We start from the raw sequence: 17,779 nt of genomic DNA, 5'->3' as shown, positions 1-17,779 counted from the left end.
ATTTGTTTTATCTTAGTCATCAGATTTTGCATACGTGGTGCATACGTTAGTTTCTAGTAAAAGCTCTCTAATTATATGAAGTAAAATAAGGTAAAACGTCGTTTTTCCTGCAATAACTCCTATGTGCAAAAAATATATCTATATTTTTTTTTTCAGTAGGAAGAAAAAACACATTTATTCAAACTATGACAGCCATACATAAGAGACTGTGAATTCCTACATTTTCCAAGCAAAGAAATATAATTACATATAGGAGATTTTATTACTTGCTGTATTACTATTTAAGTTATTTAATAGAGCAAAAATCTGAAAATCGATAAATATGTCACATAGGAGTTATTGCAGGAACAACGACGAAAAGTAAATATAAATATAAGCATAAAATGCATAGTCAGTCAATTGCCATATTCTCATATTGTCTGATAAACATAATGAAACAATGTTAGCATATTAAAACGCTTTTGAAGTTGATATGCCGATTGTGACTGCCGTTTGGATCCAAATATCGTATAGGCTACGTACGAATACGGACATAGACGACGGTGCATATTATGAGCGCGTTTCTAAACAACAGTACATAAAAACTAGTTTATTTATGAAAGGCTTTGTTTAGTTTTGTGAAAATAAGAATGATAATCCCGAAGAAATTTCAATTTGAGTCAGAAACATTGAATGTTTGGTTATATTTGCTGTTATATGATAAGCTGTTTTGTTTAAAATATTGGTAAAGTTTCTGATGAACAAAATGAAACAATGTTGGTTTTTATTTCTTGTTATATGATGAAGTATTTTATCTAAAACCCTGTTAAATTATGTATGTATCCAATGCCTACCCACTTCACTTTACGTGATTTGGGTTCCGCATATTGCGGATAGATAGCAGGACTGTGACTATTTCGGCGAGCCACACTGTACATGATGTGTATCTGTGGAGAGTTATGTCGTATACTAGTGAGAATGTATGTGTAAGTGTTCGTGTAAGTGTAGTTTCTGGAATGAGTGATGATGATGAGGAAGGGAGAAGGGGAAATCCGGTGCCGGCACATAGCCTTCTCCTGCCGAATAGCACCAAGGGGCCGCAAGGCCTATTTTTTGTATTACATTAGTTGCAAAGGAATTTCGCTTTTTAGTAGAGTTTTGTATTTATAGAACAAAATTCTTTAATTACATAATCTGGTAAATTTCAAGAATATTTAAAAATAACTTAATCTACTTCTACATAGCAAGAGGGAAGACAAATGCATTATTCTGCAACATAAACATCTGCAACATCGTGATTTATCAGAAGAGACAGATTGAAGTATATGTGTAATTTCGAACGCTTCCTTTAAGTACTATATATGTCTAGAAATCACGATCGTGAGTTCTGAACTTTCCTAGTCATTTCCCGACGTCAACGCGTTGGCCTGTGTTGGGGATCCACGGTATCGCTCAGATTCAGTCACTATGCTTCCTCTTAATTTGACAAATTTCAAAATATTTCATACATCCGTTTAGAGCCTTAGACCATGGATTCTTAAGTCTCTTAACATTGAGAAAGAAGCAGTACAGTTAATGATAAGATTTCTCCCATCAAATCTTTAGAAACTACATGTAAGAGATTCGGTCATTGCACTTGGATGCATGCGAAGACATTTATAGCATGAGAATTTGGTAACGGGAATATTTTGAACGCATGAATACTTGTTAATATCCTTAAAAATAATATCAAATTGTGCAATAAAAACAAAATTGCACTTGCATAGCAATTCCACCGTAACATCTGCTCCCAACATTGTAATAAAATGATGCAGCGTAGTGTGATATTGTTGATAGAGCGCGACCAAAACGCCCCTCATGTCTGGAAATGGTATCGGATACCTATTTTTCCACGGTAGAAACCGCATTATTTTAAGAGAAATGGGACTGACGCCACCGAATCGGTGAAGTGTGCAATGAACTGTCGGTTTCCCTTCGCAAATAAGGACGTCAGATGCCATGGAATTATTTGTTTATTTGTACACATTTTTTACTTTTGATTTACATCTTGGTTTCTCCTACCTATGAATTTGAACCTCTATCATTGCCTTATAGACTTTCTATCCTCTCCTTTATTTTATTTCTGTGATTGATCAAACTATAGCCCGTGAGAAGTATGTTCATTTTTTTTTTGTCATTTCCTCTTTCTTTCTATATTTTTCGCAACTTTTCTTACTGTCAGCTCTCAAAATGTTGTGTAACCATAAACTATTTTAGAAATTGAATGCTTTGAGATTAAATCTCTGCTTAATACTCGCCATAATTGTTTTTTTCATCAAATATCAATTATACTGTATGTTTAAAGCACAGTTAATATATGATTTACACAAGTCAATTGAAACTGAAGACATAGCATTTAATTTTCCTTCACCATTTAGATATGAAAAAAATATACAAAGTGGGTCAAAAGTCGCTTTCCGCAAAATTCGTTCTTAGGTTTCATACTTGTAGGCCTACACATATACAGAAGTCATAGCTTGGAACAAACGAATAGTTTGTGTAATTAAGTGGTGGATTGGCAATCATGATCATGCGTCAACTGTTTTTCCTTGAAAACAGCCCTCGTTTTGCCGATATGCAGTTGATATGACAAGATGGAGCACGACCTCATTTTGATGTAAGTGAGGTACTTCTTGAACTAGCAATTCCATGAATGGATGGCGTCGTGACACAACAGAATGGCCATCCAGATCGTGCGACCCGATGCCATGTGATTTTTCGCTGTGGGGTATCTGCTCTTGTTCAGAAACTGCAGAATCTGCATCAGTTGCGACAGATGATAGATTCGTGAAAATCGATAAAAATCGTGAGTTATGTCCAGTAATCTGTAAATCAGTGTCTAAAGGTTGTGAATTGTATATCGAGAAACAGGGCCTCCATTTTTGAACAAAATCTGTAAAGGAATGTGTAGTCAATTGTGAATTGAATATAATTAAATGTAAGGAAGTGTTTCAAGAAAGCGACCTTTGACCCACTCTGTGTTCATATTTGTATGGTTTATTTAAAACCACACAGTATATTATCATTCAATTGTTTTAAAACCTGAATTCTGGATCGGCTGAAACACTTAAAAATATTTTTATATTATTTCAATGTTATTCAATTTTATAGGAATGTAGTTTGCCGACAATTTTTAATTCAAATTTTTTCATAAATTATAAATTAATTAGCAGTTCTTAAAAGCACACCACACATAGAGTGTTGCATAAATAAATGTTTACGTAAAAAGAATAATTAAAAATGTCTTTAGAATAACTAATTTTATCTTTTAAACTAAAAATTCTGCAGTTGCACCCATAGATTCAAGTAAAATGACTCGTATGGAGAGTGTAAAAAGATATGACTTTATATTTATGCCGAATGCAACTGAAGAGTATTATCCCAAAACACGTTCAGTCCATTTTTATGAAAGGACTGGACTATTTTTTACCCACCGGTTTACGGACTGAGCGAGTCTTCAAGTGACATGTACAATAACACAAACATTATAGACAATAATTGGTATTGTTTTGGGAGGAAACAAGCTTAAAATTTAATGCTAGAGTTCTCAAAAAACCGTATTATATGTATAAATCATAAAAATGGTCAAATGTACTGAGCAAATTTTGGGATGACACCCTTAAAGTGTTATTATGCAAAATACATTTTAAATAATTAAAGTAATAATGCACTAGTATTATGTGACATGGTACTTGAGGATAGGCCAACAAAGGGGAACAAAGTAGGTATAACTTAAAAATGAGAAGAATTCAATCCGGCATCGGAACTTGAATCCAGTGTGGCTTAGTGGATAAAGCGCCAACACGTATAGCTGAAAATCCAGTTTCTAGTCCCGGTGCCGGAGAGAATTTTTCTCCGTTCTACCGATTCTTCACCATTTCAAATAATAGTTCATATTGAGTAATGCTATGGTCAAAATTCTTACGGTGATCATCGATTTATTATCATAATAGTTGATAGTTGATGATCTGAAAATATTTGAATTTATGTGTAGTACAGTGTTGTTATATTTCAATATAATGTTATTTAACAGACATAAACGTAACTTAGCATATGAGTCCTGTAGAAACATAACTCACAATATCCAAAACTTTGTTTTTTGGCAATTAAGCAAAAACTTAAGTCTCAATTACCATCTGAGAGAATCATTTTAAATATGCCATCTATTGTAATTCTAAATATGAGGATAACCCAGAAAGTAACGACCGTTTCGCTTTAATTAATTCAAAAAAATATTTTAGTAACCAAAATCATGTCCCTTACAAATTTGAAGCTTAATTTATTTCTCCATATAGTCATCTCCGTTATTTAAATATTTGTCACATCTATCCACGAGCTTTAGAATTCCGTATTGTGCCTACTAAGGATAACAGAGATTGTTCCAGCGCACTTAGAAGATACAGAACTATAAATGCCAAAATTTTGAAGGTATTTCACAACAAATTCTACTGAATGCTCTCCATTCACTAGAAGAGAGGCTATTAATGATAGAGGAGAAATTTCAACATCATATTTGAATTTGGTTTATATCTGAATAAACTCCACTCTTATGCACGAAACTGTTTTATTATTTTGTTATACAATTATTTCTTCACTTGTCAGAGCACTTCCATATCTTTCTTAACTTTACCATAACCCTATATTATTACGTCATCTATCAGTCTTGAATCTTTAATTGGTTCCGTGATGTCTCTCTTAGTCTCGTGATAGTTCTCCCCAATTAATAACTTCGTCTCCATGAAACAGTTTAATAATGTATGGAAATTAAGTTTTTTGTTTGAAATATTCTTTTCATATTGCTGTACCATGCGAGGTGTATCATTACTTCAAAAGTACTATACTAATTATAACAATTTAAATAATTTGACGAGATACGTCTTTTGATAAAATGTGTATTGATCTGCGAATTACATGAAACAGGCATAAATAAATCTGCTGTCCATAGGACATAATTTGTAATAAAGTAATAGAAATTGATGGAAGAGAATGGCATAGGAATGAAGATTGTGATTTCTTGTAAGCTATTGCTGGGTATGTATTTGGAAATTGTTACAAATAAACCGTTCAGAGCAGAAGTGGTGTAAGTCAAAAATGGGTAATGAGGGTTAAAGCTATCATTCTGTAAAATACAGCGCAAAGTAGCAATTAATATTCAGTTTATTTAAACTATTAGTAGTCAGTGGATAGCAAGAAGGACATATTAATTGCTTCTTTGCGCTACATTTTACAGAATTTTTACTTTAAACCTCATTACCCAATTTTGACTTACACCACTTTTGCTCTGAACGGCTCAAATAAAAAGGATATGTTTTTAACAAACTTCAATATAATTCAGACACTTCACAAAAAGTAATAGTGACAGAGAACAATTTGAATTTATAACTTGCAATTTTCATATTCCCTAAGAGATATTTCTCACATCTTGTTGGATTTTATCAAATTTTTGTATAGCAACTAAGAACTTTTCTCTCACTTGTTTGTTGTATAATATATTTTTCCTGATGACTCAAGGGAGATACTGATGCATTATTCTGGAAAAGAAAAGAAGATTACGATAAAATTAATGAGATGCACTTTAGTTTACATTAACATTCAACAATATTTGTGTACTTCGTTTATAAGTATCTTACGGAAGACATTCTTAATTATGAAATAATGTTAACATGTAAAATAATTTTATTAAGTTTAGTTTTAAAAACATCTGTGCTTATAGAATAACTTCTCGAGGTTCTCAGCCAGGTTATTTGGATTGTTGCTTCCAAACTTTCGATGAATAGCGCTGCCATCTTATTCAGGGATTGAAGTGTCTAACCGGTATATAAGCGGTCAGTGGACTTCCCATTGTGGACCAATCAGGAGCTAGTTCCTAATCTTGACCGCAGAACACGGTAGGAGTCAGGACTAGAAACTAGCTCCTGAGTGGCCCGCAGCGGGAAGCCCCATTGGCCGCTGATATATACAGACTAGATATGGTACCACGGCACCCAAATTGGCTAGTCTCTTATATATGAGACAACTCATCCTGCCTAAGGCATTCCGTGGTTTTCCTAAGGCGTAAGACAAATGTCGGGATGAGCTCTATAAAAAATGGGCCACGGACCTATATGCCTTTCCCCATATATATTATAAACGACGTATGCCCAAGTTCAGAACATATAAATTGTCTATTAAATATACGAGGTCACTCAATTAGTCGCAATTTGAAAGGACAGGGACCACTCAAATTGCAGATTTAGATTTCACGGCGCTTCTTCCGACGGCCTTCACATGCTTTGTCATCGAACAACAGATGACAGCGTCTCGGCATCCTAACGGCAAAAACCAGCCATCTCCTCCTCGCCCCGTTCCGTGATCACTTGATCAAATCCCAGTCCCCCTCGCGTATGTGGTACCTAAGAGGTTACGTCCAATTTCGGCTTCCCCTTCAAAATTTTCTAGAGCTTCTTCAGTGGAGCAGCGTAACCCGGAGTGAGACTAGTGGCTAACAGGCTTGGAGCTCACATACTTAGTTTTGTACAGCCCCCAACCCCTTGCAAGGACGCGTTTTGCGTACCTTTTAAATTTGTCCTCCCAATTCTCTTTCGATTTTTCGATTTTTTCGACCACGGCACCTCAATCCCTGAAGAAGATGACAGAGCTAGTCATCGAAAGCTTGGAAGCAACACTCCAACTTACCTGGCTGAGAACCCGAGAAGAGTTATTTCATATCCAACGCCTGGAAAGCCTTAAGACCTACATCTGTGCCTCATTTTTATATGTCCTTCATCTGACTAAAGTAAAACGATTAGAGCATGTCATGATTTCTGTGGAACTTAGTTGTTTATTAAGCATGTTTTCATTACCACTGAGTTAGTTTGGTCGTGTAATTTTTATAATTTTTTCCTGCAATTTTCCACAAGAAGTTAGTATGTGAGATCTAGGTATCGAAATAGCAGTGTAATTTCTTCAGTATTGAAATTGTACAAATTAATTGTTCAGTTAATCACCCAATTGATTAATAGAGATTTTACCACCTCAATTTCACTTCTTGATTATTCTGTAGGAAATTACCATTTCATTTCACCAGCATATAGCTATTTTTAACTACGGTAAATAAAATAAAAATAATAAAAACTTTTATTTAGATATCCCTTGTAATTCTCTGTTTTCATAGGTATTTATATTCCCTCTTTAGCTAAGGATAGTTAGTAAATTCAGTTCTATTGTAGTCACCAAAATTAAAAGTAACAAGTCAACTTTACCTCAATTGCTTGGAAAAAGGTCTGCCATGGGAAATTTTTCAAAAACTTTCCGTGCTATGTCCTTCAGTATGACGCTAATTGCCTCGTCCACTACCGGCTTCAACTCTTGGAAAACAACTTCCCAGTTCTTGCTCATGAAGTCATTCATGGCATCACCTAGTATTTAACAAAAAACATATATTATTACATCGTGCAAATACAATGAGAATGATTCGTAAACTTACAGAAAATAAAAAATTAGCTTGATGAAGGATGGATAGAACAGAGAAAAATTCTCTCCGGCACAGGGACTCGAACCTGGGTTTTCAGCTCTACGTGCTGACGCTTTATCCAATAAGCCACACCGGATTCCAGTTCCGATGCCGGATCGAATCCCCTCAGTTTAAGTTCTGCTACCTCTCAATTTATATCTTGGAATATCCTATATCGTTAAATGAGATTATAAAAGTATAATTTATTGCAGTTTATTACGCGAACCAAAACTGAATATACAGTTCCTACCAAAAGGATGTTTCACTTCAATCCCTGTACTTATGTGAAAATCCATTATCTTTAGACAGGCACAAAGTTCCTGTGAAAAATGAAGCGTTTTACTGCAACCCCAATCTCTCTGTCTCTGAAACTATGGATTATAATATATAACAACTTTTCTGTTACGAAAACTTATTGAAAATATTCATGTTTTGTAGGAGAAAAATTAATTATTCTAAAGTGGATGTACTTAGATCAATGAATTTTGAGATAGAATTAGACAAAACTAAAAGTTTTCTTGTGAAATTATTACTTTATGTTTTAAAAATTGCGAAAACTTGTTCACATATTGTAATCTAGATCTTTTCTTTCTGTTATTTAGGAAAAATTTCCATTTTATAAAAGTCTCCTGAGCATATAATTCGCAGCAAATTGACCCTGAATCGTCACTGCCACTTACATCATAACATTGGGAGTTGTTAATACTGGTCAATCAGCATATTCCGTCAATTTTTATTAAACAGTTGTGGAGTTCGCTACAAGTGTGGAAAGATTAGATCTCTTTCTTTAAACAAATTGAAAATGGATCGAAATTCAGTGAGTGTGGACATGAAGTGACAGATTATTGTGATGTGGAAGAATGACTTTAGATAATGTCTAATCCAACTCTTTTCCAAACTGCATTGATCTAAGTATATCCAGTCTGGAATAATTATTTCTTCTGTAAAAACGTAATTTTTCAACAATTTTTCATCCTTTAAAACTTGTTACAGAATCCACAGTTTGAGATCCAGAGAGATTGGGTTTGCAGCGAAACACTTCATTTTTCACAGATATGTGGTCCGTTTATTAAAATTAGGGGGGTTTCATATAAGGGCAGGAGTGAAACATTTATTTTGAACAGGTGTCCTTAAAATGTTGGTAGAAGTTCTCAACAAATAATTGTGTACCTTAGACCTTAAAGTTGTATATCTATCTGTCTGTCTGTCTATCTATCTATATCTGTCTGTCTGTCTGTCTGTCTGTCTGTCTATCTGTCTATCTATCTAAATCTAAATCTAAATCTAAATCTATCTATTTATCTATGTTTTTATTTTGATAATAATTGTACCATAAAAATAATATGGCCTATAAACAGAAAAACTTTAGCTCGCCACTGAAAGAGTAGAACTCGTGCTCAGGGCAGATTCCTGAATTGAAATTAAGAAGCATATACTAAAATTTGTCTTATGTCTATTACGCAATAAGAATATATAAATTTAAATTTACAATTTTTCAATTTTTATAAAATCCATGCATAACTTCTTAAATTTAATACTAGAACTATTAGAATTGATAAGATTAGGATATTTAAATATAAATTTGTTATATATTCTTGGGCCTAAATTACTACTATGATTAAATACTGTAGCGTGTTGCATTTTGGTTCAAACGATATTAAAGAATTCATACCTTTTGTTTCATAACTATGAGAATACAATTCAAAATTATTTACTTCGAAAATTGCTTGCATCGAATGGATTCTGATGAAAATTAATAAACATTCGTGTAGAACTCACCCAGTTCCTTATTCCCGTTGAACAAGTTATTCATGTGGACGATGGCATGCTTTACTTCCATTCCAAACTTCAAGTCGTCGAGCTTCATATATTCCTTTCCATCACGCACATCCTTTGAGCCAGTGAGTTTTATAGTGCCTGTCACTTCGGCTGTCAGCGAGAAAGTAGAGCAGATAAAATATGTTAATTCCTCTAAAAGTGTGTAAAACATACATATTATTGTAGAAATAAAACGAGATTATGAAAGTTATTTCTGTGCGTAGAAATGTTATAAATACGGTACGAGTAAGAAATTAGTTACATAGTGAGCGATAAATATATTACAAATTCTATATTCGATTGTAAAGAGTGAACCGTAAGTAATGTTATCAATTTCAGGGGGTTATTCTTTGAGATATTTGAAACGAAACAACCAAATACAATTTTGTTCTTCTTTTGCTTCCTTTTCGAGATGAAAGTTGTTTAATAAGAAACATTTCATAGCGTGTTTCATGAAAGCCATTGATTTAATTGCCAATAAGCTCATTCAACTTAAGAGAACAGTGTATTATGATAAATGATTTAAATAAATTTAGTTTTTTATTTTAATGTGCAGAAATTTGATGCGAACAAATAATGTAATATTTTAAAATTCCTTCACAGAACTAAAAGTTACATTTGTTCGTGTCAAATTTCTGCAAAGGAAAAAAAAAAAAAACAAAAATTCTTTCAATTATTTATTATCATAATACACTGCTCTCTTAAATTGACTGAGCATATTGGAAATTAATTCAATGGCATTCCCAAAACACGCTATGAAATGTTTCATATAATACAATTTTGTATTCCTGAAATGAAACAAAACGAGCAATATCTCGTTGAAATATCTCGAAGAATAACCACCTGAAATCAATGACGTCACTTATGGTTCACTCTGTATACTCGTACAAAGTATGATCAATCGACCAGTTTGGCCCACTTCATGTGGTCTCAAGTTATTCAAGTATAACTACGTGATAGTCTTTCCTTCGTGAACAATAACATTTATATTCACAGAAAATGTGTAAGTATCTGGTGCTCTTTAACGTAGCTAATGTTACTTCAAAATGGCTAAAGGAAGAGTGTCCAAAATTTATTTGCACGGAAAAGTGAGAGGCTGTGAGTCACCCAGCTTACAGTTCATATTTTTTTCACTATCTTGTTATTAAATTCTTAAGTGAATAGTGAGTGATAATGTTACATTGTTATGAGGCAACCATAATCTTGCCACTTTTACATCGTTTGGTCCTTAAAAGTGCTATGCATAGACATTTCGGCAGCACGCGCTACGAGAGTGCTAAACTAGCCCCGGCTATCGACTGATTACTTGTACAGGATTCATAATATATCATATCATATCATATCATATATTTTTATTGGGTTATTTTACGACGCTGTATCAACATCTAGGTTATTTAGCGTCTGAATGATATGAAGGTGATAATGCCGGTGAAATGAGTCCCAGCATTTGCTCGTATTGGGTTGAGGGAAAACCCCGGAAAACACCTCAACCAGGTAACTTGCCCCGACCGGGAATCGAACCCGGGCCACCTGGTTTCGCAGCCAGACGCGTTGACCGTTACTCCACAGGTGTGGACCATATCATATATCATATATCATCGTATCATATATCATATATCATCGTATCATATATCATATCATATCGTATCATATATCATATCATATCGTATCATATAACATATATCATATCGTATCGTATCATATATTATATCATATCGTATCGTATCATATATCATGTATTGCTAGCACTGGTTTATGAATACGAAAAACGTTAGTTCGCTGATCATCCACCTGGAGCCCGCGCTAAGAATGTCTTGATTATGGCCCTTAATGTTTAGGGTAGTCCCCAGCACATTCTCACAAAACTAATGGGCCTATACACATTCATATTTACATTAGTTAAAAATTATTACATGTAATAAAATTGTCACTCCCATATGGTGAGTAAGTTTGTTTAAATTACTCGTAGTTTGTAACTAGTGTATTTATTTAATCATGTTGTGAATTCTTTGCAACAAGCTGTTTTTACGGTGATGGGTTGTTAGCACTTCTCCCAACCCCCAAGCTGGAGGACCATCCCTAATCGGCTGTCCGCGACTGCTTATTCAATATATTCACAGTTATCCCCCATATCTGGAGGCCGTCTCCTCGATACGCAACCTGAGGACGCACCATGCCGTGGTGATAGGGACCCACAATACATGTGCTGTGAATTCTTGTTAAGGGTGTTTCAGAATAAGGTCTTAGGAAAATATTTGGGGCTAAGAGGGCTGAAGTTACAGGAGAATGGAGAAAGTTACACAACACAGAGCTGCACGCATTGTATTCTTCACCTGACATAATTAGGAACATTAAATCCAGACGTTTGAGTTAGGCAGGGCATATAGCACGTAAGGGCGAATCCAGAAATGCAAATAGAGTGTTAGTTGGGAGGTCGGAGGGAAAAAGACCTTTGGGGAGGCCGAGACGTAGATGGGAAGATAATATTAAAATGTATTTGAGGGAGGTGGGATATGATGATAGACACTGGATTAATCTTGCACAGGATAGGGACCAATGGCTAGCTTATGTGAGAGTGACAATGAACCTCCAGGTTCCTTGAAAGCCAGTAAGTAAGTATGTTGTGAATTCTTGCATATTTTGAATGTGATTTACTTTATGTGTGAATGTCATTCTGTTTTGTAATATCGTTTTATTTGATTATCAATATTTAGAGCAGATTTTTCTTTTTGCGTCCTAGGCTAGTGTTTGTTACCTGCCATTTGTTTTCCAGCGATATTGAGAGAAGAGTAACAGATGACATTATCCTGTACTTTCAAATTTTGTCTTGAAAATTGTACAAGCTTTTATAAATCAAAGGTTAACCTGTTTATGTCTATCCATTATTTTTTAATTTGTAGAATTATTGCAAATCTATTGTAAGCTCCAGACTTCAAGTGTCATCGTAAACATCATGGCAGACGAAGCGCGTTTGTGTCTGTCTGTCTAGTCAGTGTGAGATTACTCAACCTGTTTCGGTTGATAATGTGACGTCCAAAAAAAGGACCTGGCAGTATAGAAAATGGAATAATTTTTTGTTATATATCTTTTTCTTACAAATATCTTTTCAGTGTGCAAAGTTTGCAAAAGAATCTCAATGTGACATATAGTAGTTGGAGGCTTCCTTGTAAGTAAGACTAAACTCAAGAAACAGTTTCGGGTCAAGACCTCGAAAAGCCAAGTCAAGATTCTTATAAACATAACCATCCAAACAATCAAAATTACACATCTTTTTTATTTAAGTGTTTGGAATCACATCCTGAAGTTGACCTGTTTTATTCTTTAACTGTAACTATTGCTTGTCTTTCCATCTTCGACGAAGGCCTTCCATCTGTCTATCTCCCAATGAGTTGTAAATTCGAGTAGGATTTACATGGGTAGGGCCTATCTCTAAATACATACTCTCCTGGTCCTGGAGTATACCCAGTATAGGTACTATACTTCATACATACATTTAGTTTCAAATTTGACAGTAGGTGGAATCGATAGGCCTATAGATCACTTCTTTTCTATGCTTGTCAAGCTCCTTACATCTCTTGGAGCTACAGGAAGCACAAGAAGATCGATTCAATCATTGCAATGCGTGTTTCAACTAACTTATTCGTAAATTAAAAAAGAACGACAAGCAACTTAACGCCAAGGCACCGTAAAACATGCTTCAGAAGTAAGTTCGCAGTAAACGTTATATTTTAAGGATGAAAAATTATGATATAAGATGCATGTGCAGAGACCCAAAGTATAGTGTAATAAATCTGTATTTGTGCCCTAACTTTAACCTGCAGAATTTTTTCAGCATTTTCCCTTATTTCAGTGACATTTTTTGTAGTGTAGAATTGCATTGAATAAACAAAATAAAACAATAAAATTGTCTCAGGACTCAGAATGTTATGCAGTACAAGCAGGATGAAGCTTGCTTCAGCGAGATATTCCTCCTGTTTGAGTATCTATCGAATATAGAATTGGCCTACTTACTGTAGTTACTCCAGCTGTCACCGCTCCCCTGAATTGGCAGCACCAGTACTTTGCCGTTGATCTGGTAGTCACCATAAACGTAAAGGAACGGTATGTCCACCTCTATGTCGATGCGATAATTGTCCACGTCAGCACTGTGGGAACAATAGAAAATGCAGCCTGCATTAAGTTCAACAGTAGTAGACATGCAATTTAACTTCATACTTCATGGGCTAGTTAAGCAATATCTTCAGAATTTATAGCACTTTTTCCATCTGTCTGTCTTTATCGTTCACTTTTCTTTCTATTCACCTGGATTCCAATAGGCCTACTATAGTTTACGACATGGTTGCAGTATTAGTAGGAACAAGCGTATATTAATTTTCACTTTCTGATTATGTGGACTAAAAAGAAAAACGTATTCATATTGCTGTTTCATAAAAGTTCTCGGGATTTTGCGGAAATGTACGCTTTAAACAACATTGATAAAAATGTTGTTTTGGAAGTACCCTCTGTCTGTCCACAGAGATTTAGTTGAACTTATTTCACTGATTTTCTTAATATTTAGTATCTATGACTCCGTAATCCGAGAAAGGTACACATGAAATATGCCTAGCACAACATGGTGATAAACTCAAGATTGGCTCGACGAATATTTTTATTTTGTTCATTGCACAAGATGGAAAGATAATAAAGTGGGCTATGCAGTATGTTCACAGATGCTAAGAAGTTTCGGTGAAATTAATTATGCAGAATTAATTATCTTTCCATAGCAAATTTCGTTAAAGTCCCTAAAAGTTTATACACCAGAAGATTCTAAAACGGGTATAGCTGGCGCCAGCGTTTTTGGCGTGTATCCTAGATATATAGTGCCCAGTTTGTAAGCATGTTGTTAGTACAGCCGAGAATGGTATCACTTTCTATACATGTCACATCAGCCATTTGCCAACACAGTAAGCGTTCAGAAGTCAACATGATTAACTCCTTTTCCAAAGATTTTGAGATATTCAAGCTTAAAGTTAAATACACACAATTAATTCTGTGGTGTAGCCAAGAAGAATACTGCAATCTTTGGGCTTTCTACTGAACTATGGAGTTAATCACTTTGACCACTGAAAATATGGTCAATTTAGTACATTGCCAACTTAGAAACTCTGAAATAACCAAACGTGGAATTAATCATGTTGACTTTTGAAGGCCATTTAGACTGCTTGCGGCAAATGTAAAACACTCGAACTTAACATTTCCATTACTTTTTCACACGCCAAAAACGGTGACGAGGACTGTATCAGCCCTATTTGCTGTCTTCAGTAAAGAGCACGTTATTTTTACGGAGTTGCATACTATAAAAATGAACACATTGGTTATTCGCCAGTTTCGTTATAATTTTCTCTATGATATTTCCATTTCCATTTTATTTAATTGTCTTTTAAAATAACACAATCCTAAAAGTGAGATATTTTGCTTAAATATATATATATATATATATATATATATAATTAATTAATATTATACTGTATATACACACACATACTACATTGTAGGCATTTTTAATATTTTTATTTAAGAAAATAGGCATTTGAGATTGATAGGACTGCTAGAATACATTGGAATGCGAATACCTTTAGTGATTAACTGAATCATGAAATAATGGTTCCACTGCTACCAATTATAGTTCCATTTAACAACTAAAAGAGCAAGATGCCTCTTAACCTGCCTGCAAGTATTAAAATATTTTGTGGAAAAGTTAATTCTGTAGCCCGATAAAATCACGATCCCTTGAATATATATTATACATATAGCCATGCATACACAACGCAAAGCAACACAACACAACACATTGACTTTTAGGGTGACCCATATCTATGTCCAACTTTTTATTTGTTTATCACAAGTAAATGAATAATTAACATGACAGGATCAAAGTAGCATGAAGTAATAGTCCAGTCATTAGGATTGCTTAAGATTCTACCAACATTAAAATTCGATGTAAGCACCAACATTTGCTGCACATTTTTCCAGACGTGGCTGAACGTTCTGTACTGCTCTCATAAGCATTTCATTTGGCAACCGGCTGGCAGTTGTGGCGGCTGAAAAAAACAACCAAGGAATACAGCCTCGTCTGACCATAGAATGTGTTGCAAACTCCATTTTGATATCACAGACCTCGCATGACGGAGCTTGCACAAAGTGTGGCTTCCATGGCCGCCAATTCATTTCCTTTAGCAACCGCTGCACTGACCCATAGGATACACCAGATTCCCGCTGGTACTGTCGAGATCACTGTTTTGGTCTGCCAGCACCCTTCTGTTGCGTAACTGAGTCAGTGCGAATCAAGTTGGCGTGAAGTCTCTTGATGATCTTGTAGTCCAAAGTCTCATTTTATCCTTTCACCATTCTCCACTATCTCTGCACCATAATTGGGGACTGCCACACCTCCATTCGAGCATGAATTCGTGTTCGATCATATACAGACAGTCTTGTGGCCATGGTTAATGTTTTAAGATTTACACTACATTTTTCTGATTACATTAAATGTTTCGGACCGTACTGAGAACACAACAAAGTAAAATAAAATGACAGCTTCTTTTGTGCTTTTACAGGTATGGAACACGGTAGCGGTGGAATGGGCCACATAACCTGTGTAATAAATAGTTGAACATAAATATGGGTCGCCGCGCGTGCGTGTGCGTGTGTGCGTGTGTGCGTGTGTGTGTGTGTGTGTGTGTGCGCGTCTCGTCAATTGAATATTGTATAATCAATGACTTTATGTAGTCATTCACGTAGATACTCTTGACATAGCTCAGATAGAACGAGCACTAAGCGAGTCAAACTGAGGCTCCTGGGTTCGAATCCCAGTGCCGAAACACATTCTCTTTCCATTAGTAAGTAATAACTGTATTTATTCCTTTTAATCATTCATCTCATCCATTTCAATCCATTCTAATCCTTTGTTCACTCATTTTATGAATATGTTTATCATTCCACAAGATTTAATTATTTATTTATTCATTTCATCAATCCACTCATTCATTCCAGTCTGTCCTATTTTAATCCTCTATTAATTAATTTTATTATTGACAATTCTAATCGTTTATTCACTCATTTCATCATTCAACTCTACTCCAATCCTTCATGATTTATTCAATTTAATCACTCTACTCCAAACTAATTCTTTATTTATTGATTTTAATCATTCCAAACATTCATTCCATTCTGTTATAATCGTTTATTTATTCATTTTATCATTCTATTAATTAATTCCTGCCCATTATAATCCTATATTTATTCATTTTATTCACTCAACTCATATATTCCATTCAAACTCTAATTCTATAGGCCTATATATTCATTTTATCATTCTACTCATTCATTTCTCTCCATTCTAATACTTCATTTATTCATGTTAATAATTCCACTATTCAATTGCATATAACCCTATTTATTTAATTCCTTTGTCAGTTTTGTTTATTACATTTATCTGTTTATTTGTTCGCATACATTCCTCATACACTTCATTAATTCATTAATGTATTCATATATTGATTAACGTATTTCATTCCTTTTAGTGATTCAATTCATTCAACTTAGTTTTGTTTTTCAACATCTAATTCATTCATCCTCATAATTCACTTACTTACTTACTTACAAATGGCTTTTAAGGAATCCGAAGGTTCATTGCCGCCCTCACATAAGCCCGCCAGCGGTCCCTATCCTGTGCAAGATTAATCCAGTCTCTATCATCATTTCCCACCTCCCTCAAATCCATTTTAATATTATCCTCCCATCTACGTCTCGGCCTCCCTAAAGGTATTTTTCCCTCCGGTCTCCCAACTAACACTCTATATGCATTTCTGGATTCGCCCATACGTGCTACATGCCCTGCCCATCTCAAATGTCTGGATTTAATGTTCCTAATTATGTCAGGTGAAGAATACAATGCGTGCAGTTCTGTGTTGTGTAACTTTCTCCATTCTCCTGTAACTTCATCCCGCTTAGCCCCAAATATTTTCCTAAGCACCTTATTCTCAAACACCCTTAACCTATGTTCCTCTCTCAGAGTGAGAGTGCAAGTTTCACAGCCATACAGAAGAACCGGTAATATAACTGTTTTATAAATTCTAACTTTCAGATTTTTGGACAGCAGACTGGATGATAAGAGCTTCTCAACCGAATAATAACACGCATTTCCCATATTTATTCTGCGTTTAATTTCCTCCCGAGTGCCATTTATATTTGTTACTGTTGCTCCAAGATATTTGAATTTTTCCACCTCTTCAAAAGATAAATTTCCAATTTTTATATTACCATTTCGTACAATATTCCCGTCACGAGACATAATCATATACTTTGTCTTTTCGGGATTCACTTCCAAACCTATCTCTTTACATGCTTCAAGTAAAATTCCCGTGTTTTTCCTAATCGTTTGTGGATTTTCTCCTAACATATTCACGTCATCCG

At 34.7% G+C, this 17,779-nt stretch overlaps 2 protein-coding genes across 2 annotated transcripts in view; one reads left to right on the top strand and one right to left on the bottom strand.

The window, feature by feature from the left end:
- Positions 1–17,779, top strand: part of Jhbp16 (Juvenile hormone binding protein 16) — a 266,710-nt gene that overhangs the window by 139,137 nt on the left and 109,794 nt on the right. The gene's annotated exons all lie outside the window — the stretch shown is intronic.
- Positions 5,327–17,779, bottom strand: part of LOC138699992 (protein takeout-like) — a 39,354-nt gene continuing 26,901 nt past the window's right edge. Inside the window, exons 4-7 of the mRNA XM_069826256.1 lie at positions 13,340–13,473; positions 9,290–9,439; positions 7,260–7,415; positions 5,327–5,549 (exon numbers count right to left, since the gene is read on the bottom strand). Coding sequence (XP_069682357.1) covers positions 7,261–7,415; positions 9,290–9,439; positions 13,340–13,473 — 439 coding nt within the window. The 3' untranslated portion in view covers positions 5,327–5,549; position 7,260. The remainder of the gene's footprint in view (positions 5,550–7,259; positions 7,416–9,289; positions 9,440–13,339; positions 13,474–17,779) is intronic.

The sequence above is a fragment of the Periplaneta americana genome, chromosome 5 (genome assembly GCF_040183065.1).
Source record: "Periplaneta americana isolate PAMFEO1 chromosome 5, P.americana_PAMFEO1_priV1, whole genome shotgun sequence".
Lineage (NCBI taxonomy): Eukaryota > Metazoa > Arthropoda > Insecta > Blattodea > Blattidae > Periplaneta > Periplaneta americana.
The sequence above is the reverse complement of the archived record's forward strand: the minus strand, read 5'-3'. Positions and strand labels throughout refer to the sequence as shown.